This window comes from Centruroides sculpturatus, unplaced genomic scaffold, assembly GCF_000671375.1.
Source record: "Centruroides sculpturatus isolate CEXI.00-Female unplaced genomic scaffold, Cexi_2.0 scaffold655, whole genome shotgun sequence".
Taxonomy (NCBI): domain Eukaryota; kingdom Metazoa; phylum Arthropoda; class Arachnida; order Scorpiones; family Buthidae; genus Centruroides; species Centruroides sculpturatus.
Genome location: NW_019385008.1, coordinates 214,091 through 237,318, shown reverse-complemented (window position 1 = coordinate 237,318; position 23,228 = coordinate 214,091). Strand labels below are relative to the sequence as shown.

The 23,228-nt window shown below is 31.3% G+C and overlaps 1 protein-coding gene and 1 long non-coding RNA gene across 2 annotated transcripts; one reads left to right on the top strand and one right to left on the bottom strand.

Moving 5' to 3' along the window:
- The first annotated feature begins 99 nt into the window (after window positions 1–99).
- Window positions 100–17,181, top strand: LOC111633324. Its single transcript, XR_002758039.1, has 3 exons — window positions 100–145; window positions 15,719–15,810; window positions 17,169–17,181. It is a non-coding gene; the product is annotated as an uncharacterized LOC111633324 (long non-coding RNA).
- Window positions 17,182–21,779: 4,598 nt separating this feature from the next.
- Window positions 21,780–22,859, bottom strand: LOC111633329 (piggyBac transposable element-derived protein 4-like). The gene has a single exon (XM_023377877.1). It carries the CDS (start codon window positions 22,674–22,676, stop codon window positions 21,780–21,782), a length of 897 nt encoding a protein of 298 aa, XP_023233645.1. The 5' UTR covers window positions 22,677–22,859.
- Between the last annotated feature and the right edge of the window lie 369 nt (window positions 22,860–23,228).

Here is a 23,228-nt window from a genome sequence, read left to right as displayed (position 1 = left end):
GACAATTTTCGGGATGTTTTATTCTTTTAAGGTTTAGCGAGTTGCTAACTTGTGCTTGTGGGGTCCCCCCTTTTCTCGGCTTACTTTTTTCTGCTTGGGAGCGCAAGTGTGCGAGAGTTTTTTCTACGACGCTTTTCTCTCGTTGGTGAGTTGGTTTCTCTTTTACTTTTAAGTTTCTAAGGTAAATAGTGAGGAAACCTTCGTCCTAACAAAACATAAGCCCCAAACAAAATATAATAAAAAGCAAAAATAAAAGTAAATAAAAATAATGCTCGGACTTGGTTCCTTACAATACAAGAAACATTACCGATGATTTAAAGCGCTAAATTTAAAAATACCAATTAGTATAATAGATGCTTTGATATCGATTGCATTAAAATCAGATAATTTGGCATTTTAATTCTCTTTTGACATGATATCACATAAAACATTTGATGAATTAAAAAAATACATTGCATAGTTTTCCAGACTTTATAAGGAAAGTTTCCAACATTTCTTTTGTGAAATTCCATTCTCTGAAACATATGTTGCTTCCACGCTTTCTCTTGTAGATAAATTTTATAGGACGAAATCTACATTACTAGACCATATCTTATTTAGTTTTTTTTTAAATTTACTTGGATTAGTCTACCGAAAATTGTTCGGATTAAAGAGACATTTACCTATTTAATACATTTTATAAAATTTTTATCGCACAATGGTATTGTGATAATACAAGGGCACGGGGTCAGTGCCCTAATTTCCACTTACATGTGGAGTTGGTAAAACCCACCCACTTCTTCTTTTGGATGGGTTAAATCGAGTGGTGAGGGGGTTAAGCAAGTCGGCAGGTGTCCAGTTCTAAATGACAGGAAACAGGTTTAACAAATAAACAAAGCATTTATTGAATAACTAAATCTAGATTACAGGAGGCTATGTAAGTTCTGGGAATAATGCGATTATGTGCTATATTATTTACACCAAATCTGTGACTAATCTGTAAGCTATGTCGCGTGCCCAATCTGCGTATTGGAGAGAGAATTTCTAAAGTTTAGTCCGAAATATCTCTAGGGATAAATATGGAGAGCAGTATGCGACAATTGGGCGTGCATGGACGCTGTAGGATTCCTCAATGTCTTCTAACCAGGTCTTCTCCTTTCATTGGATCAAGTCCATTGCATGGAGGTCCGGGAGTCGAGGAGGCACTACCACCAATTATAACTTTCAGTTCGATTGCGGTAGCTCTCACATTTATATCATTGTCGTGGGAAAGGGGTCACATGATCTTCAACTGTTGACAAAGTATTCTTGGCAGCTAAGTGTCAACTTCCCCACTGACTTGTTATTACAGCTTATGACATCCGATCTGATTCTCCGTTTTTTTATCAGGGATGTTTACATTTAAAAAAAGCGAATATTATTAATTTTGAAATCCCCTTAAAAATCCACTAACTCACAGTATTGTTATTTTATTACTTACTACAAAAAATTTACATTTATATCTTTTATTCTGTGGTCATTTGAATGAGGCTGTTTTATTCTCTGTCTGCATTAGGCAAATATATGTTTTATTGCAAACATTGTGTATTAAAAAAGTTTTAGAATTTTATAATGTCTTGTATAATATTAAATATTCATATTTAAAGGATGATGATATTTCAGAATCTATAGAAAATAAAATAAAAAGTATAATGATTAAATTATGTTACATCTAAACCGTTTTCCTTAATAAAATTTTTATCCTAAAATGAGGAGAGGAATATTTTGTTCTGAAGATAACGTTGTCACTACATGATTTTTACATTTAATTCCGTATTATTGATCTCATAACAATTCTTAGTGAATAAAACTTCTTTATATTTTACATGATTGAAAGTTTTTACAACCTAAAATAAAAAATATTAGGAAATGATTTAAAGCCATCATAAACATTATTTGTATAAATTTGAAGCGTTAGTGAATCAGTATCTGTGTATAATAAATTGACATTTTTACCATATTTATTTTAAAATGTTTTATGTTTAATTTTTAAAACTATTATTCATTAATTTAAAAAATACTTATCAAAATCATCTGTCGATTCCTGTCCTTTTTTATTAAAAAAAACTACATTTTTTGTGATTTTATGAGCCATGCATCAACATTAATCAATATTTGTTATCACTGTGACATAATTAGCTATATTGATCGTAACAAATATATATATTTGTTGATATAGTTACTATTACTATTTCTCTGTCTTTTCTTATTTTATTTAATATACAGACAAATATTTAATTTGAATTAAATGTAAAAAAGCTATCATTAAAATTTATTATGGTATGGCCTGAATAACACAAATGTAAAAATAACTTAATTAAACGTGATTATTATTATTCAAGGTAAAACCCAACTGTACTTATGGGCTAAATATGGAAAGATGATGTAATGATGAGTATGAGAGAGGTGAGAAGAAGTACCACAGATCTAAGTAAGATACTGAACAAATATGTTAAATCAGAAAGTATATTTTTGCAGAATGACCAGCATGACGCATAAAATCAGAGAAGAGCAGCATGCCAGAAACCACGGGAATAGCGGCATGCTGGTTGAACTGCGACTAATATAAATAACTAATCAGATCTAACAAAACTAATTGTTCATTAATTAAACGTCAAAGAAAACATACTTTCGAGTAAAATAAAATATAAACATTGTAAACTGATTGACTTAAATTAGGAAGGGTTTTCCTTTACAATAGGATAAAACAATTAACAATTAATAGTAGTAGTATTAATAGTAGGTAGTGTGGGCTACACTGACCATCTACCCAACCTTAAAACTAACAGTTTCCTCTCAAATTTCATACAAAGCGGGTGGTAATGGGTGTAAGTTGAGATAATTTACTACGAGTTTCTTAAACTTAATATGTTTATTTTTACTTTTTCGAATCAAATGACAATAAAATTCATATAAAAAATTTACTTTCGGAATTCCACGAATATTTTATGTCGTTTATAAAATAGACAAAATGTAGAAATTAAATATATAGCCATAGACTTTGATGTAACAATAACAGTTTTACAGTTTTAAAATAAAAACGCGTTCGTTTTTTAATGCGCTCTTAAAAGAGGGTTGTAGAATATAACCCTACTTAAACTGTCATGCCGGCATTCCCCCGAAATAAACTGGATGTCGGTTATTACTGTACAAAAATATTCGATCTCATGGTCTCCCCAGATAGACCGGCATGCTAGTCATTCCAATAAAATACGGTAAAAATAATATAAAACTTATTGAAAAATGCATAATAATGCACCTGAAAAACAAATTTAACTCCGACTATTACTCGAACTTCCCAATCCTATCTTATTTTTTCATTTTATTTAGTTTCTTCTTACCAGTAAATTGACAAAAACACTAGCCTGTGGATTCTCTTAATACGATATTTACATATTTTCTTTATTCTTTCGTGTTTTATTAAATTACTAGTGCATTTAAATGTGCTAGTTTTATTTTAAACGACGTGCATTTGCTGTTTCAAATTTATCAAAACGGGTAGCGTTTAAGATCTGGAAATGAATGAATTCGCTTTTCGTTATTTCTAATACATGTGAAAAATTGATTTTGCATCTGTACAAATAGTTACGTGTATAAAGCGCATCTATTAACTTTTAGTACACCAGAAAGTTATCGATTTTTCACATGCAACATATTGATTCAATACACTCAACTAATATCCATTGCTTTTCATAGGCACTTAGAACGCTCTTTTTTATGTTAATATTGCAATAAAACATCGTTTTAATGTAGTTAGACATTTATTTTTTACTAGCCATGTTACCCGTTATTGACAGGAGATACTTATTTCATGAAATTATATTTACTTACCTAAAAGTATATATGCAAAGAATTTTCTTACACATTCTTTATATTCCTAATAAATAGTTGGAATATTTTTTAAATACACTTATTGAATTACATCGTGATATACAATATTTCGTGTTGACTTATCAGGGGCATAAATGAACAGAGATTTGCAGCTACTAGCACGTGAGAATGCAACATAGAGTTGGCCATATAAATAGCAACTGCATCTCAGGTCTACTTCTGCAACTCTTTGATTTTAATCAGGCGAGAATATTTATGCACATAACAAAATGAATCCTGGGTACTCTAATGCTTGTACTGTGGACCGGCCTTAAAAGTGGATAGTAAAATTACTAAATGTCCCAATAACTTCACCATGTTTTAGTGCGTCTTTCAGGTGAACTTAATTGTCTACCCTTAACTCCTTTTGGTGTGTTTTTGTACACCAATCTTTCAGTTTTTCTCTTCCCATACATCTCAGAATTGTTTGGATAACTGCCGAAATGAAAGTAAAGAGTTTAGTTTGCCTTTTCTTACATTCATAACATAATAATTTAATTGAAGGGCAGAGGTTTTCTTTTTAGGAATTCTTCGTTCTCCAGTTTCAGAGTCAACGTGATATATTGAAAAATGGTAGCCATCTTTTTCACAAGATAATATCAGGAGATATCGTAGATGCATATGCTCGAAGAGTTTCAGAAATAAGCCTCAAACCCTGATTTCTTGTACGTAGAATAATACCTCGCTTTTCACATTCCTGTCCAACCAACAATACAGATACCTCATTTGTAGTTGGCCTGTATAATAGTTGCTGTCTTTTTTAATTGGAACTATTTAGCATGAATACCAATTTTGCGGATATGCCCTTTAGGCATTGTTTCCAAAGCTATTTTGATTTCCCTTACATGTGGGTTGCATTCGTGCATCATTATCTGCAAATTACTTACTAAGTTGGACTTTAAACTTAGAAATTGAGCCGTTCTTTGATCAAACTGGAATTAAAAATCTGCAACAAAAAACATTTGAGGATACTTGGCATCTTCATCTTGTGCAGAAAGTAAACAACCTATTAAATGATATATATGTCCTTGAATTTCGAATGTTGGCATGAGATTGGCAGTGTTTTCCAAAACTTGTAATTTGGAAAGCACTGTTGTAAGCCCTAATATTCTTTAATTTAAGAAATGTTTAGTGTCAGCATGAGTCTCATTTAATAGTGATAAAGGCGGTTCAGGGGAAGAAAAAAAAACAATACCTAATTTAGCTTTGCCAGACTAGCAGCACATCCCATGTGATTCATTCTTCTTCTTCAAAGCACTGCAATACTTACATACTTTGACCGTAGATCCAATATTAGCTGATGATAAATAGTCTAAAGTAATGTCATGAATGAAAGCACTTTGGGAATGAAAGCACTGGGAAAATACTACACTCTCATTGGAAGACATCAATGAAAAAGGCGATTCTTTTTTATTGTTCGGGGAGTGCGCCAAATCTTCTTCATGTAGAAGGAAGTATTCCATTCAGCCTCCCAACAGCCAGCACCCAAAATCTACGAAAGATCCATCGTCATTTCTACCAGCGGCAAGCCGTTTTATCAAGTGCCGTCTGAAAATTCCCAAGTTGAAGAAGTAAAATACTAGATGATGGAGTACCTGAGCTTAAACGAACATTTTTCTCGACACTTCAAAAAAGAGAAGACAACGGGGAAAACTAATTATTAAAGATCCTCTTGAGGTAGTATAACCTACGAGAATTGTAATCTCCCTCTCTCTCGTTTATTAGGAAGCTTAATATATTTGTAACCTCGATTTATTTTTTTTTTTGTTTTATTAAATATTTTGTTTGTTAATTTTAATATGATTTCTTCAATGATTGAAAACCTACGCCTCTGTCCTCCCCACGTACGACGTCCCTCCAACGCGTAATTCCTCATTATACACGTGTTAATCCGCGGATTAAATTGATTAACTAGTGTCATGAGGAACTACCAGCGGTTCTCCAAGAACAACTGGTCATACTTAAACCTATCTAAAGAAGTCATCCCTTAGACGACAGTGAGTTGATCTTACGATCGCGTGTCAAGTAAGCGGCATAGTCAAAGACTACGTCCCTGACTTCTAACATATTGGTTGGTCAAGAGTGGGGTTAGTTTTAATTATTTCATGTAAGAATTAAATCTGGAGAGGACAAAACGGCGGGATTAAGGTCAGAGGAAGAGTTGCAGCTCCATAATTAGATTTTGTTGGCCTGATATTTGTTGTTGAATTTAAAGTGGTAAATTGATTTTGATTTAAATTTAACTTAAATTAGAACTAGAATTAAGTTAAGTTAGATTATGGATAGGGATCGAGAAGGAACTCATAGAGAAAAACCACTGCGAGCCACGTTAGCTGGTAATCCCATAACGTTAGGCAGATTAGGCGGTATGATTCCATTGTTGCCCAGTTTTTCAGGGGATGCGAAAGGCCCGAGAATGTCGGAGTTCTTTGATTCTCTAGCAGATGTGTCTCGAGTCGCAGCATGGTCAAAGGCTTTGAATTTGAATATACATTAAAAACTAATTAGTTAACTTGCAAATTTTTCGAGGCATTAAAAAAAGAGACGTCATCATGCTTGATAGCACCTGTACTGTACAATACATATGGCGGGTTTTTGAACCGTTACGTATTGTGTTTGTGATTCGTTGGTGCAAACAGTGCAAAAACAATGCGTATTGTGTGATGATTCCTTCGCGCAAAAATCTTCAAAGTGTTTTCATTCATGACACTACTTTAGACTATTCATCAGCTAATATTGGATCTATGGTTAAAGTATTTTCATATTGCAGTGCTTTGAAGTGGAAGAATGAATCACATGGGATGTGCTGCTCTTCTGGCGAAGTTAAATTAAATGTTGTTTTTTTTCTCCCCCTGAACCGCTTTTATCACTATTAAATGAGACTCATGCTGACACTGAACATTTTTTAAATTAAAGAACATTAGGGCTTACAATAGTGCCTTCCAAATTACAAGTTTTGGAAAACACTGCCAATTTCATGCCAACATTCGAAATTCAAGGACATATATATCATTAAATATGTTGTTTACCTTCTGCACAAGATGAAGATGCCAAGTATCCTCAAATATTTTTTGTTGCAAATTATCAATTTCAGTTATGTCAAAGAACGGCTCAATTTCTAAGTTTAAAGTCCAACTTAGTAAGTAATTTGCAGATAATGATGCACGAATGCAACCCATATGTAAGGGAAATCAAAATAGCTTTGGAAACAATGCCTAAAGGGCATATCCGCAAAATTGGTATTCATGCTAAATAGTTCCAATAAAAGGACAGAACAACCATCCTACCGGCCAACTACTGATGGTCATGTATTTTTACATGAATTAATTAAAATTAACCCCACTCCTGACCAACCAATATGTGAGAAGTCAGGGATGTAGTCTTTGACAATGCCACTTACTTGACACTCGATTGTAAGATCAGCTCACTGTCGTCTAAGGGATGACTTCTTTAGATAAGTTTAAGAATATTCAGAAAATTATATTTCAGAAAATATAATTTTCTGAAATAATATTTCTTGTCAACGACGTGTAACACAGCTAGTAAAAATAAATGTCTAACTACATTAAAACGATGTTTTATTGTAAAATTAACATGGAAAAGTGCGTTCTAAGTGCCTATAAAAAGCAGTGGACATTAGTTGAGTGTATTGAATCAATATGTTGCATGTGAAAAATCGATAACTTTCTGGTGTACTACAAGTTAATAGATGCGCTTTATACACGTAACTATTTGTACAGATGCAGAATCAATTTTTCACATGTATTAGAAATAACGAAAAGCGAACTCATTCATTTTCAGACCTTAAACGCTACCCGTTTCGATAAATTTGAAACAGCAAATGCACATCGTTTAAAATAAAACTAGCACATTTAAATGCACTAGTAATTTAATAAAACACGAAATAATAAAGAAAATTCGTAAATATTGTATTAAGAGAACCCACAGGCTAGTGTTTTTGTCAATTTACTAGTAAAAACAAACTGAATAAAATGAAAAAATAAGATAGGATTGGGAAGTTCGAGTAATAGTTGGAGTTAAATTTGTTTTTCGCCGTTCACCAGGTGCATTATTATTCATTTTTTCAATAAATTTTATATTATTTTTTACCGTATTTTATCGGAATGACTTGCATGCCGGTCTATCTGGGGGGACCATGAAATCGAATATTTTTGTTCAGTAATAACCGACATCCAGTTTATTTCGGGAGAATGCCAGCATGACAGTTTAAGTAAGGTTATATTCTGCATCCCTCTTTTAAGGGCGCATTAAAAACAAACGCGTTTTTATTTTAAAACTGTAAAACTGTTATCGTTACGTCAAAGTCTACGGCTATATATTTAATTTTTACATTTTGTCTATTTTATAAACGATATAAAATACTCGTGGTATTCTGAAAGTGCATTTTTATATGAATTTTGTTGTTATTTTATTCAAAAAAGTAAAAATAAACATATTAAATTTAAGAAACTCGCAGTAGATTATCTCAACTTACATCCATTACCATCGGCTTTGTTTGAAATTTGAGAGAAAAGTGTTAGTTTTAAGGTTGGGGTAGATGGTCAGTGTAGCCCACACTACCTACTATTGTTACTACCCTATTAATTAATTGTTTTATCTTATTGTAAAGGAAAACTCTTCGTAATTTAAGTCAGTCAGTTTACAATGTTCATATTTTATTTTCTCGAAACGATGTTTTCTTTGACGTTTAATTAATTAATGAACAATTAGTTTTGTTAGGTCAAGATAATTATTTATTTTAGTTGCAGTTCAACTGGCATGCCGGTAACCCTGTGGTTTCTGGCATCCCGCTCTCCTCTGATTTTATGTGGCATGTCGGTCATTCCGCGAAAATACGATACTTCATGATTTACCATATCACTTTAGTATCTTACTTAGATCTGTCATCTTTCTCACCTCTCTCATACTCATCATTTCATCATCTTTTCATATTTAGCCCATAAGTACAGTTGGGCTTCACCTTGAATAATAATAATCACGTTTAGTTAAATTATTTTTACATTTGTCTTATTCAGGCCATACCATAATAAATTTTAACGATTTCTTTTTTTACATTTAATTCAAGTTAAATATTTTTTGATCAAGATATAAATTCTTATTTGTTTCAATCTTTTATTATTTTATAAAATAATTATAACAGAAAATTATATATGTATATTTCTTTTATTTGGTTGATATAGTTACGATCAATATAGCCAATTATGCCACAGTGATAACGAATATTGATTAAAATGATGATGCNTAGATAGAACGAATGACATCAGTGTTCTCTCAGATAAGTTAGTTGATCTCAATACCGGTCACTCTGGTCTAACGAGCGCAACTGTGGTTAGCATGGTAACGTTTGACTGTAACTCACGTTAACAAATAAAGCAATGTAGCAAAATTTTAAAAAGAAAATAAAATATTCATTTGAAATATAGAAATAAACTTTTATTTTTTAATACTTTTATCACGTTAGTGGGGTTTCACCAATGTGAATAAGAAGTCACCCTTGTTAGAATATCAGGATTTTCTAGGAAACTCTCTTGGAGTAAAGTAAGATTCTATTTTTTTATTGAAATACTGCACAAAGCATATCAATCGTAATAACTGTTGTTTTTTTTATAGATTCTTCGATGGTCGCTCCTCTGACATGGTTCGTATTGCACGTTTTATAAATAAGTAAATCATTTTAATTCTTATAAATATTGAAAAATTTTCTTTTTTTAATTTTAGTTGGGAATTTCGTTTTCTTACTACACTAGTAGGAAAAAATTTGTTGGATATTCTTCTCCAATATTTGATGCATCTACTCACTTCTTAATCCGAGCAGCAAGACCTTTAGGGAAAGCCGTATCATTGATCAAGCCTTATCCTCTTATTGTAATATTTCGTTATTATTCTGTTTATTATAAAAATCTACATATACTTTTCTTAACAATTTTCAAAATTTATTTAGTATTCAACTCAATATTTATATAATTATTTTATTACTTAATTATTAAAGACATAAAGAGTACGGTTTGCTATTCAACTCTCCGGATATAAAAATGATCCTGTTTTCTAAGAGTTGACATTATACTATTAATAAAACAGTTTATTGCGAACTCTTCACACCCATATGATCTATTGTAACAAATATCTGAACACCCACCCATCCATGTCTGCGTTATTTATATTTACGAAAAGTACGATGTGTATAAAACAAATTATAATTTAACATTAATTGTGTTCGTAGTATTCGCGTGAGACGGATACTTGGAATAAAAATAACGGAATGTAAAAGTTTTAATTGAAAAATTGCACTAAACGGCAAAAAAGTAAATTTTCAGAGTTAATATACCGGAACTGCACTATACCCGAACTGGAAATGCGCCTTTATTACCGACGGAAATAGTAATTATTTACGTATCAAACAACAGTAAGCACAAGGGTTATTAGGAAAATAAATAATAGATAATTACTCAGAATATATGCAGTCTTCAACGAATTTCGTACTCAAAAATCTACATAACTAAAATTCAAATTATGACGTAAGTACTTGAAATCTTCTAAAAAATCTTGGAAGAGAGAGAGCAATAATAGTGAGACTTTCGGTTTTTCGTAGTGTGACGTTAATCTTTTATCATTTGCCGAATGTTGATCACGCGTCATAGATGAAATTATGCTTTATTTATTAATATGTGACATTTTCTTATGCTTATTTCTACACATATACACACATCTCCAGGAACAAACGTGCAATCTATAATAGCAATAATTTTATTATATTTTATTTTACCCCAGAAATATTGTGAAGTATTTGAAGTATAAGAATCTAAACACGTTGCCGCTCATCAAAGGCCGAATGGAGAAAACCACTGAAATTAGTATTTCGTCAACATAACTGGTATCTTTCTATTGTACCACTGCATACAACTTACAAAAGGTCTTTCAAAAACAAATCAAATGCCCAACTTTCGCTTTCTTTACATAGATTTTGCGGATTGTACGAAAAAATACTTTTATTCTAATTAATTACTTTCTACTCGAAAGTAACTTCTAATCCTTCTGATATCAGATAAAATCTCAAAAACAATTTATACTTAATACAAAATAAATTTTCGTGTAACTAAATGCAAATGATACATTTCGTATATTAATAGTCTTGTTGAATTAATTATTTATTTTTAAGGAAATCATAATTAAAGCTTACATAAAAAGAAAGTTCATTTGTATATGTTACAGGTTTGGCTCTGCTTCTTAACAATGTTTCCTGTAACTTTGATAATTATGTATGGAATAATGAACAAAGAAAATGAAGTTAAGGGAGTGCAAACTTTGACAATTTTTGATTTAACATGGATTTTTATAAGAAACCTTCTTCGACAAGGTGAGTTTACTTAAATTCTATTGGGCTGCAATTTTCAAATTGCATACCTAAACATTTACAATCGTCAGGCGGTATGTACTTCATTAATCACGAGACAAGAAAATCAATTTTTTTAGGGCTTCAGACCCTAAGAAAGCTACCCTATTAACTATACATGAACTCTTTGTCTTAACCTGAAAAACAATTTGAATTAATATTACGTCCATCCGGAAGTCGTGAGTAAAATTTTTTCCGAAACAGAGTTAGGTAGATGACTGCATATTGTTTCCTTACTGAATGACTTCGATTTACCTCATTTCTTCTTTTGTGGTCAGTAAACAGACTTTATTTCATATTCATTATGGATTGGACAAGCATACAATGAAATTGCCGCGTTATAACGAATGGACCCGAACATTTCCAGGATAGACTACAAATAAAAATGCTCATAATACTTTCCCACAGAAAAGTGTAGGTTTAAAGAACCACAGACTGACGCTGTAAACGATTTTCATCTATCTACCTCCGTTTTCGAGGTTAACAAAGGACAGACAAGCAAACCGGAGACTGAATACACTTGCAATTTCAAAATTGCAGGTGTATATAATCTCCCGTGTCTTCCTGTTGTTTGTTACCAATTCCAGTAATTTGTAATTTTAAGTTAATTAAACTAAATTTATTAATTTCATTTATAAATTATAGACTCGGTTATTGACCACAGAACCACTTACACTTTTCGCATTATGATAAGTTGCTGGATTTTAACTACTTTTATATTCACCACTGGATATCTTGGAATTCTTCCTTCTTTCATGGTTAATCCAGGCAGTGAATTTATTCCTCAGAATTTCATGGAATTGACACAAGCAATAAAAGAAGGAAAGTTCAACGTCACAATATATGCCGGTAGTGAAGAAATGGATATTTTTCACGTTTATAAGGTTCGTAAGGTTGTATTTTCATGTTATTAAAACATCGCTTTTACTTTCGTGTCTTTTATATATAACAGAGGAAAGTGTTGAGATCGGTCAAAACATGACCCTTTTCAAGAATTTTACATTATTGGAGTTATGACAGTTTGAAATGTCCAGAAAGAGAAAAAAATTTCGGGTTGTTTTTCTATATGTATGATTGTTAGTGTGTGTGTGTGCGACTCGAATTTGTTTATCAAACAGGATAAACAAAATCGTCTTCCACATACACTAAGAAGCTTAATTATTCCTGCGATTTTTGTGGAAAATTTCCGAAATTTTGCAGGAAAGTTTGTTTATTATAGGGATTGATGCAATAAAATTTTTGTGATTAAAGATCCAGGGATGGGGAGATAAAGACTGTCGTGAGTATCGCCAGTAAGATCAGACTTAATGACGATTTTACTGGTTATCATCATTTAAAACTTTTTACAAAACTCATCTTTACTTTCAAAATTAAGCTTTTTGCCNGCATCCCGCTCTCCTCTGATTTTATGTGGCATGTCGGTCATTCCGCGAAAATACGATACTTCATGATTTACCATATCACTTTAGTATCTTACTTAGATCTGTCATCTTTCTCACCTCTCTCATACTCATCATTTCATCATCTTTTCATATTTAGCCCATAAGTACAGTTGGGCTTCACCTTGAATAATAATAATCACGTTTAGTTAAATTATTTTTACATTTGTCTTATTCAGGCCATACCATAATAAATTTTAACGATTTCTTTTTTTACATTTAATTCAAGTTAAATATTTTTTGATCAAGATATAAATTCTTATTTGTTTCAATCTTTTATTATTTTATAAAATAATTATAACAGAAAATTATATATGTATATTTCTTTTATTTGGTTGATATAGTTACGATCAATATAGCCAATTATGCCACAGTGATAACGAATATTGATTAAAATGATGATGCATGGCTCATAAAAAATGTATTTTTTTTAATCAAAAAAAGAAATCCGCAATCCGCAAATGATTTTGATAAATCTGTTTTTAAATTAATAAATAATAGTTTTAAAAATTACATATAAAATATTTTAAAATAAATACAGTAAAAAATGTAAATTCTTCATGTCTCATTCTTCGTGTCTTTATATTTACAACAGGCAGGCTACTTTTCCGTTGCCCACCCTGTATAATGTAACAAACATAAATAAATTAGAATATTTTTAAGATGAAACTTTATCAAAACCAATAATTGAATTTTGTTCATTAAAACCGAAAACTTATTCATATATTTTCAACAATTAAAATAAAAAAAAAACAGACAAAAAATTTTTTAACGTATCTTCAGAACAAAATATCCTTCTTCCTATTTTAGATAATGGGATAGTTGTAATATCATTTAATCATTATACCTTTTACTCTTAATTCTTATACATTCTAGTATATCATCATCCTTTCTATATAAATATTTAGTATTATGCAACAGGCTAGAAAATTTTAAACTTACTTAATTAATACACAGTATTTGCAATAAAAGATATCTGTGCCTAAAACAAGCAAGGAATAAATTGGCATCATTAAAATGACCACAAAATAAAATATATGAATGTATATCTTTTTGTTTTAAGTTATAAGATAACAATACCATTGTGCGATAAAATGTAATTGTATTAATTGTAATTAAGAAATACTTTTTAGAAATGTACTAAAAAAATATGTTAATCAATATTGTTGTATATTTTTTTATCAATATTGCAACCTCTACAGTTGTAACTTCTATTAAAATGTGTGGTAATTTTACACGTATAAAAAGTAAAAATATATATCCTAATATAGAGTTTTTTAGAATACAAACACATTATGTTGGTTCTTGGTGATATGATAGAAAAATTAAATAAATTCAGAAAAGAAAATTAAAACGAATCATATTCCTTAAAAAGTTACCCCAAATTGTATCGAATAACTACTACTTATGCAATAAAAAAAAGTCGTCCGCTGTTGCATCAAAACTGAAGATTTTCGAGGTACAGTGAACACAAACATGTGTAAAAAGTTCTTCACATGCGAAACAGAAGTATTACATTTATTCACCTATTTGTACAAAAATTGTACGTAACACCACATACAGCAAAAATAGTTTACAGCTAACACAATGTATGATATATACACCTGGTGCTAACGTTTACTTTATAGGCTACAGTAATTACACGTGTTCATCATCTAACCCTGATTTACGCTACTTAATCAGTTTACTGCTATATATTTCATAAATATTTTTTGAAATTTTTTATATATATGTTCGATTGTTTATTGGCTTATTAGTAACTTTAATGAACCGTTGTGTTGTCATAGAGATGTGACAAACTCTAATTTATGTCACTACATGCACAATATTTACTTGAAACACTCAGGTAACAGGAAAGAGCTGGGAACATAGTGGAAAAGTTAAATTTTCAAATTGGATTTGTTTCTTAAAAACTGGTAAGTTTTATTATATTTTATTCATAAATTTATTTTAAAATATAATTATGAAAGAAACCAACAACGAGTTGCTCAACTTTCCCACTACATTTGAAGTTTTGGTGGAGCTATCTGTTATCATAATACATGGAAAGAACTTTTTTATATTTTTAACTATTATAAAATGGCAAAAGCATTAATTTGATGTTAAAGATGAATTTATATAAAAAAATAAATTGTAAATGCTAATAACAAGTAAAATCATCAATAAATCTGACCACACTGAAAAGACACAAAACTCCATTTATCTCTCTACCTTTCGACCATTAATCAATTAAGCACTAAAATTTAATAGCATCAATTTCCTAATAAACCAACCACTACGCAAAATTTCAGAAATTTTTCGACCAAAGACAGAAGTAATTAAGTTTTCAAAGAGGGTGAAAAAAATCATGTTCCCACATACACAGCAATATATTATATCACAAGAAGGATGATACCATTCATTTAATGTATGCCCGAAATTAAACTCTAAGAAAACATTTCATAGTATAGTTTTTAAACGTGTAAACATTCCCTCTTTTCTTTTGTTTTTACTTATAATCATTACATTTGTTCATTGCGTTTCGTATTCTGCACAACTTTCATTACACAATCAGTCAATTTCTGCCATCCATGTGCAATATGTTCTAACAGAACAGTGCCATGTGAAACTAATGTTTCTTACATTGTTTATCACAATCTTTTCAGCTGCCATTTCAAATGTAAACAGATGATTAGAATGCACGTTAAATAACAACATATATCGCGTACTTCGAGCAAACTTCTTTGATAACGTATTGTTAATTTCAACCACAATTATCTGTCGCCACTGCTAATTCCTCTAATTTTCATAAAATTTTTGAGAACACAACCACAATTGATTCCGGATTTCCCAGAGTATCATGCAAATCCGTTTAGAATCTCTGCACTCGGCTGTCACTATAAAAAATTATGCCAAGAATACAATCAAATAATACAAATTTCATTAAGATTTAATTTATATTTTTTTTTATTCATGTTACATATGTATTTATTTATTGTAGAACTACATTCAAGATGATGCTAATGCTGGAATTATGCTACATTTTGATAACTTACGGTAAACTGACTTATAAAAATCCCACAGATTTCGAAAGTGAGTAGTTTTACTGTAATACTAAAGATTAATTTACATTATAAATTTAAATTAATTCCTTTTGAATTGTTTCAAAATATAAAAAAGAAAAACATTGTATATACAAACCTACCTTTTGCAGAAATTTCATTTGTTAATTTCGTATTTCGTTTGATAATCTGTGAGCCAATTAAATTACTTAAAATTTTCAACTGCTCTGCTGACATCCTCACAAAATTCCTGTATTACGTTACACTCGTTGCCTACGTCAGCAATTTCTTGTAGTATTTGTACTCTTATTATATTCTTCACAAGAAATGTTAAACCTTTACGATCATTCATTTCACAATAGTGTTAAGTCCCAATTATTTTTTCCGATATAGAGAAAACTGAAATTTATCTCTGTTTTATTGGAGTATCCAAGAGTTTACTGAGATCCTTTACTACTATCAAATGGACGATGCTCTGATAGTAATCTCGAGACTTACTATCGAAATTTATTCATAAGTTTACACATAGCTAAAAAATTCAGTAACGTTTACGTTACTGAATTTTTTACTCTTAGTGTCCACAAGACTATACAATTGACTTGAATTTTGTGAAATAAACTAATAGATAATATTTAAATCTAACCAAAACATTTGAACGTAAGTTGTTAATCAATGAAATGTAAACAAGAAATTCAAAACTTTAAAAAAGGGGTTTCTTTAAATATCATAATTGCCATAGAGAAAGAAGTTGCAAAATGAAGGAAGCAAGATTCTAGTTTTAAACGCATGAAATGTTCAAGTTTCTCCAAGACAATAGCTACAACAGGAAGAAGATTGTCAAACACTTCCAGAAGCAGATCGTACCATCTGACATCATTCATAAAGTAGTGAAACGATACCAGAGGTTAGGGAATGTGTAGAAAAATGCAAATCCAGAATTAAAAGATACATACCAAAATGCTGGAAAAGAAGATGAAGATTACAAGCGTTTTGACAAACAATACAAGATCAATAAGAAATACTTCCGGATTGCATGAAAGAAATCCGTGAACATTTATTCGAGATAAGGAAGATAATCTCGGATTCTCAAAAATCTTCAAGCATGGTCTGTACGAACATGATCTTGAAAGTAAATTCTAACCGTATACGATACGTTCGTTTTAAATGGGTTTAATAGAATAATTCAAAGTACTGTATACTAAAATATAACTATAAATTCATATGGTTATCTCGTTTCTATCAAAAAATTACTGTACACGATAAACTCAAATAAAATTACAATGCTGAATTATTTCCATAGGTAATAATTTCTTTATTATGATCACTGTTGACAGGCATTTATTCAAAATTTTTGTTTAATAACTTTAATGAATAATTTATATATTTTAGAGGAACTGCCGAGTAGAATCATTCAAAAGGGATTCATTGTGAAAGCGTACATTGAAGATAACTTGTACATAAATACACAGATTACATTCTTTTACACGTCTGGAAATCGTCGATTCGCATTTAGTGAACTTTTGAAAAATACTTCTATCGTAAATATTGAAGAAACGTTCATACAAATAGTAAGCAAATATTGTTTATAATTATCATACGCTTTCTTGGATTTACCTGTTATTTTATTGGCGAATTATTATCTAATATTGATATACAGTCGACCCCCTATAACACGGGTTTCTATAATTCCGATTCCTATATGACGGCGAAAAAATTGCGACGGTATCCGTACAAACCTGGTAAAAAAACTCCTATAATTCGGTAAAACGTCATCGGGCAGCCGAACTACTTTCCGCCGTCCTGCGCCACGCTACAGAGAGTTTAGGCGGGTAAATTCAGTTTACTATCGTCTGTACAGTATTAGGTATAAATTGTATGTAAATTAGGTAATGTACATATAATTATATATTAACTTAATTTATTGTAACTTTATTCTATTTACTGTATATATATACTTTCCGCCGTCCTGCGCCACGCTACGGAAAGTTTAGGCGAGTAAGTTGAGTTTACTATCGTCTGTACAGTATGTAAATTAGGTACCGTAAGTCTAATACAGCACTAATTTTATACATTTCTTGTGAAAGAAACATTTCTTATTCAACGGCCATGAAAAATATTTCTATTAGTAATGTCTCCAAAGTTCAACGAATTTTTCGCAGAAAAATAACTTATCAGAAATCGCGGTACCGTTTGGTGCGCTGCTCCGCGACGAAAACAAGCTTGAGCAATGGTGAGGTCGAACGGTTCACACTCGGTAAGTAATCCTACAAATTTTTGTTTATAGCATAGTTTATACGGATTATTCCCAAAAAATTATGCGTATTTTGGAAATGTTGAGTCGAATTAGTCTAGGAATCGATTAATTTTATGGAAGAAAACCTTTCAAATAGCTGTAGTCCGTAAAGTGCATACGTGCCGGGCTGTGATTGGCAAGGACTCGTACAAAATGGATTCATATAGAACGAAACGTATCTACCGTGTTATAGGGGGGTCGACTGTAATTATTTTACAATGTTAAAAATGCAGGATGATTATAACTAAAGTTTCCTTTTTCGACATTTTGGGATCGTAACAGTTCCAATTTTGTATTGTAATGTTTCAGGACATAGAACGTACGTCTTGTGGAAAAATTACTTTCACTGAGTATTTAACTTGTGGCTCTGTAATAGGTAACAGTAACACAAAACGGTAAACTAACCGAAATAAGCAATGAAATTGAACATAGAAAAACATTTGTTCGCCTGTACCTGCAAAGTCACAACCATAGTTGAATGCCTTTCCACTTGTCGCGGGCAATTTTATACTCAGAACTTGCCTGTTGCACTTGGGCATTGTGCATGTGACACAATGCCCAAGTTGTTAATAAGTTTTAAATTAAGGTTTACTCTTGCAGGAAATTCTTCCACTTGCCTCGTGATATCAGCGTTCAAAATTTGGTTGTGTTTCGACTGCTACATATTCCTACTTACGGCGTTGAATAAAGATACTTTAATTATGTCCATAATGTCTTCCTCTAATTAAAAACGAATTTTAAATTATTGCATTTTTTTATTACAATGATCACCCAACCGCCTCATTGTGGGCCTGGCCGAACTTATAATGGGCTTGCTAAAATGCCGCCTTCTTAGTGCCCACAGGGCAAAAAAAGTTTAAAAATTGATCAGTTGTATTAAATTGATATAACATATTCTTTCGAGTAGAAAATTAAAAACATAGGAATATTTCTTTTCTATAGTGTTTGAATGCTACGCAATATTGAAAGATCAGAACAGCAATCATCCCAAGACAATGTTGCAGTGTGGCATCCAAGTTAAACACTGGTGCAGATAATATAATTATTATCGATAGTAGTTCAAGACATAGTTCCGTATTCATTTCCTACACTAGCAACCCTCTATAGAGCGGGCAAGCACCTATGGGTGAATAATCTGTCAAGACGGATTGGAGTCAAGCCTTCCAGAATAAAAGTAACTGCAGCCGTTTATAAACATTGTAATATATTAATGATTGCGTTTATTAATCATTAAGCCTATGCAATACTTTTCGGTATGAACATTGAAATTCGTTTTTAATATTTGATTTTACAACAGCGATTCGACAATGAATTGCGCGGATATTTACAATTACACAAACACTTGCAGTGCCATAACTAGCTTTCTATATGTCCTAACCAAGATTTTATTTCTGTGTCTTCCTCGGTCTTGTGCCTGTGACCTATTGCCCCTGTCTATTGCTTTGATGAGGAAGCAAATTTCAGAAAACTCTGGAATTTCCTCTCGTTTAAAATTAAAAAATAAATTATTTAGAAACTTCCAAAAGCGAAAGGTTACATCCCATTTGGTAAAGTTCGATCGCATGCAAAGTAGTATTAATACTTATCACAACGTATAATGCAAATAAGAAATACTCATTCTTATCGAAAATATATAAGTAAGACTAAAAGTTCCGGCTACATCCGGCTACAGTTGTGCTTACTACAGAAATAGGATAGCTTATGGTAAGATTCATCGGAATGGTTGAGGGATAGAGAACGAGTCCCCCAAAGTACATCTATCAAGACACGGAAATATGAACTGAATTCAAATCTGGAAGTCCACAATGGTAAAGTAATAATTTATCATGCAGCCACCAAGTAAACGCAGATACGAAATATAGGCTAATAACACTCTATATAGTATAGATTTGTATGTAAATCTTAACTTAATATGTCTTGAATATTTTTCAGTGTAATACGGAGAATTCATTTATTTGTAATGAATACAATGTTACGAAGATGTATAAATTCGAGAGTTTAAAAGGAAAAGCTATGTATGTGGCACGTGATAAAGTAAGTATTTCTTCGTATCTTGACGCGTTCAGTAAGCGTGTTAAGTAATTAATTTCAAAATTATATTTTGGTTATAAACGGCTCTTCTCGTATTGAGTAGATTAACAAAGCTTCTTGATTTTCAGTTTTTATTTGTTAATTTAGCTTTGCTTTGGGTACAAACAGAACGTTTACTTATGCTTATGACAGGCTTGCAATAGCACGTGCGACTGTAATGGCAAGATCAAACCGACTGCATATATCTGACCAAAATACTCAGTATCATGCATGAGTGGTAGACCTGAATAACAGTTTTCAAACGTCTGACTAAGACCAAGAATCATGTTTTATGTCAATGATTTCACATTAAGATCTTGATCTTCGATACCGTGAATACAAAATGTTAGCAAAGAAGAAGATTGCATTATTTCGATATAATAATTGCATTCCGTTTATTCTTCTATCGATGATCGCCTGTAAAGTGAACAGCAATTACATTACCATTGCTAAATAATTAATAAACAATTTTGACATTTACTCGAATTTATCAGCATAGATACAAATGTTATGGGGAATGTTGTCCAACACGAGTAAGTTACGCTGTTTTGAAAGAATAACAAATGTAATTAGACACCATTTATTGGTGTCTAATTATATTTGTTGTTCTTTCATAACAGCGTACTTTAATGGCTACGCGACAACGCTAAAGGTTCTGGTCAAATACGATCTTTATCTGAATATTTCATAGATAGAACGAATGACATCAGTGTTCTCTCAGATAAGTTAGTTGATCTCAATACCGGTCACTCTGGTCTAACGAGCGCAACTGTGGTTAGCATGGTAACGTTTGACTGTAACTCACGTTAACAAATAAAGCAATGTAGCAAAATTTTAAAAAGAAAATAAAATATTCATTTGAAATATAGAAATAAACTTTTATTTTTTAATACTTTTATCACGTTAGTGGGGTTTCACCAATGTGAATAAGAAGTCACCCTTGTTAGAATATCAGGATTTTCTAGGAAACTCTCTTGGAGTAAAGTAAGATTCTATTTTTTTATTGAAATACTGCACAAAGCATATCAATCGTAATAACTGTTGTTTTTTTTATAGATTCTTTGATGGTCGCTCCTCTGACATGGTTCGTATTGCACGTTTTATAAATAAGTAAATCATTTTAATTCTTATAAATATTGAAAAATTTTCTTTTTTTAATTTTAGTTGGGAATTTCGTTTTCTTACTACACTAGTAGGAAAAAATTTGTTGGATATTCTTCTCCAATATTTGATGCATCTACTCACTTCTTAATCCGAGCAGCAAGACCTTTAGGGAAAGCCGTATCATTGATCAAGCCTTATCCTCTTATTGTAATATTTCGTTATTATTCTGTTTATTATAAAAATCTACATATACTTTTCTTAACAATTTTCAAAATTTATTTAGTATTCAACTCAATATTTATATAATTATTTTATTACTTAATTATTAAAGACATAAAGAGTACGGTTTGCTATTCAACTCTCCGGATATAAAAATGATCCTGTTTTCTAAGAGTTGACATTATACTATTAATAAAACAGTTTATTGCGAACTCTTCACACCCATATGATCTATTGTAACAAATATCTGAACACCCACCCATCCATGTCTGCGTTATTTATATTTACGAAAAGTACGATGTGTATAAAACAAATTATAATTTAACATTAATTGTGTTCGTAGTATTCGCGTGAGACGGATACTTGGAATAAAAATAACGGAATGTAAAAGTTTTAATTNGCATTTCTTGGTATTTTTCATTAAAACTAGTACCTTTTCCGGTGTAAATTATAAAATTGTACAAGTAGCCGGATGCAGATTCACATAGCATAAAGAATTTCACTCCGAAACGAGACCGTTTCAGTGGAATGTACTGTTTCCACGAAAGACGACCCTTGTAAAGCATAAGACTCTCGTCTACTGATATATCTCTTTCTGGTACATAAAGATGTGAAAATTTTTTATTTAAATTTGCTACTATTGACCAAATTTTATTTATTTTCGAATCGGGATTGGTTGTCGAATCGTAATTGTCATTATTGTTGAAATGTAAATTTTTATTTATTTGTAAAAATCTGTTTCTTGGCATCAATTTACTAAAAATTGGCGTGAGAAATATTTCATTCGTGTTCCAGTACATCCTCTCCTCCGGTTTATGGATAATTCCCTGAATTATACAAATTGTGAGAAATACATAAATATCTTCTGTTGTAATGGAATCCCAATGCTTTCTGGTTCTTTTTGGTTGTTGCATCGCATAACGGTTAGTTTCTTTAACAATAATATTAATTAACTTAATATCAAAAAATAATCTGAAATATTCTAACGGATCGAACATATCATTTAGAGTAAAAGTACACCCAGGAGTTGCCAGAAAACGAAAGCGTGGAGGAGGGGGAGGAGGATTTTCTGTGTTTATCTCGCACCATTCCTTTGAAGAATCGATGTTTCCATCAAAATTGTCACTATATTCTAGATCGCTACCGCTTGTGACGCTCTCTTCAGATTCGCTTCCTGATAAATCAGAGCATTCAAATTCGGAATCGGACATTCTGCATATAAAAAGAAATTATTTAAAAATGTATAGACCCCGAGTACAATTTATTCGCGCTCCGCCCTAGGGCAAATATTTATTTAACACGTAGGAGAAAAACCCAAAGGGTTTCTTCTCTATATGAATTCTTACCAAGGAAAAAAAAAAGGTTTCTTGGTACAGAAAATCTGGTAAAAGTTTTCAATTTCAACTTACCAAATAAAAAATGTTTTAATAAAATATAATAGCAGATGACTCCATTAAATGTTGCCGGCAAAGTTAAGCAACTCGTTGCTAGAATTTTAATAATATTATTAGTTATAGACTCAATGAAGACGTGATTAACCGGAATTACGAGTTTTTTAAACATTATTGTTTTTTTCAGGATTCAGAAAGATTAGCAGAAAACAACGAAATGATACGAACGATTTCCGATAATATTTTTATGAACTCTCCAGAAAGCATCAAATTGCATTATCATGACGGTCCAATTTACAAAGTACTCAATGGAACCGAAGCTGCTCTTGGACAAAAATTCCTCTTGGAGTTAAAAATGATGAAATGCGGAAA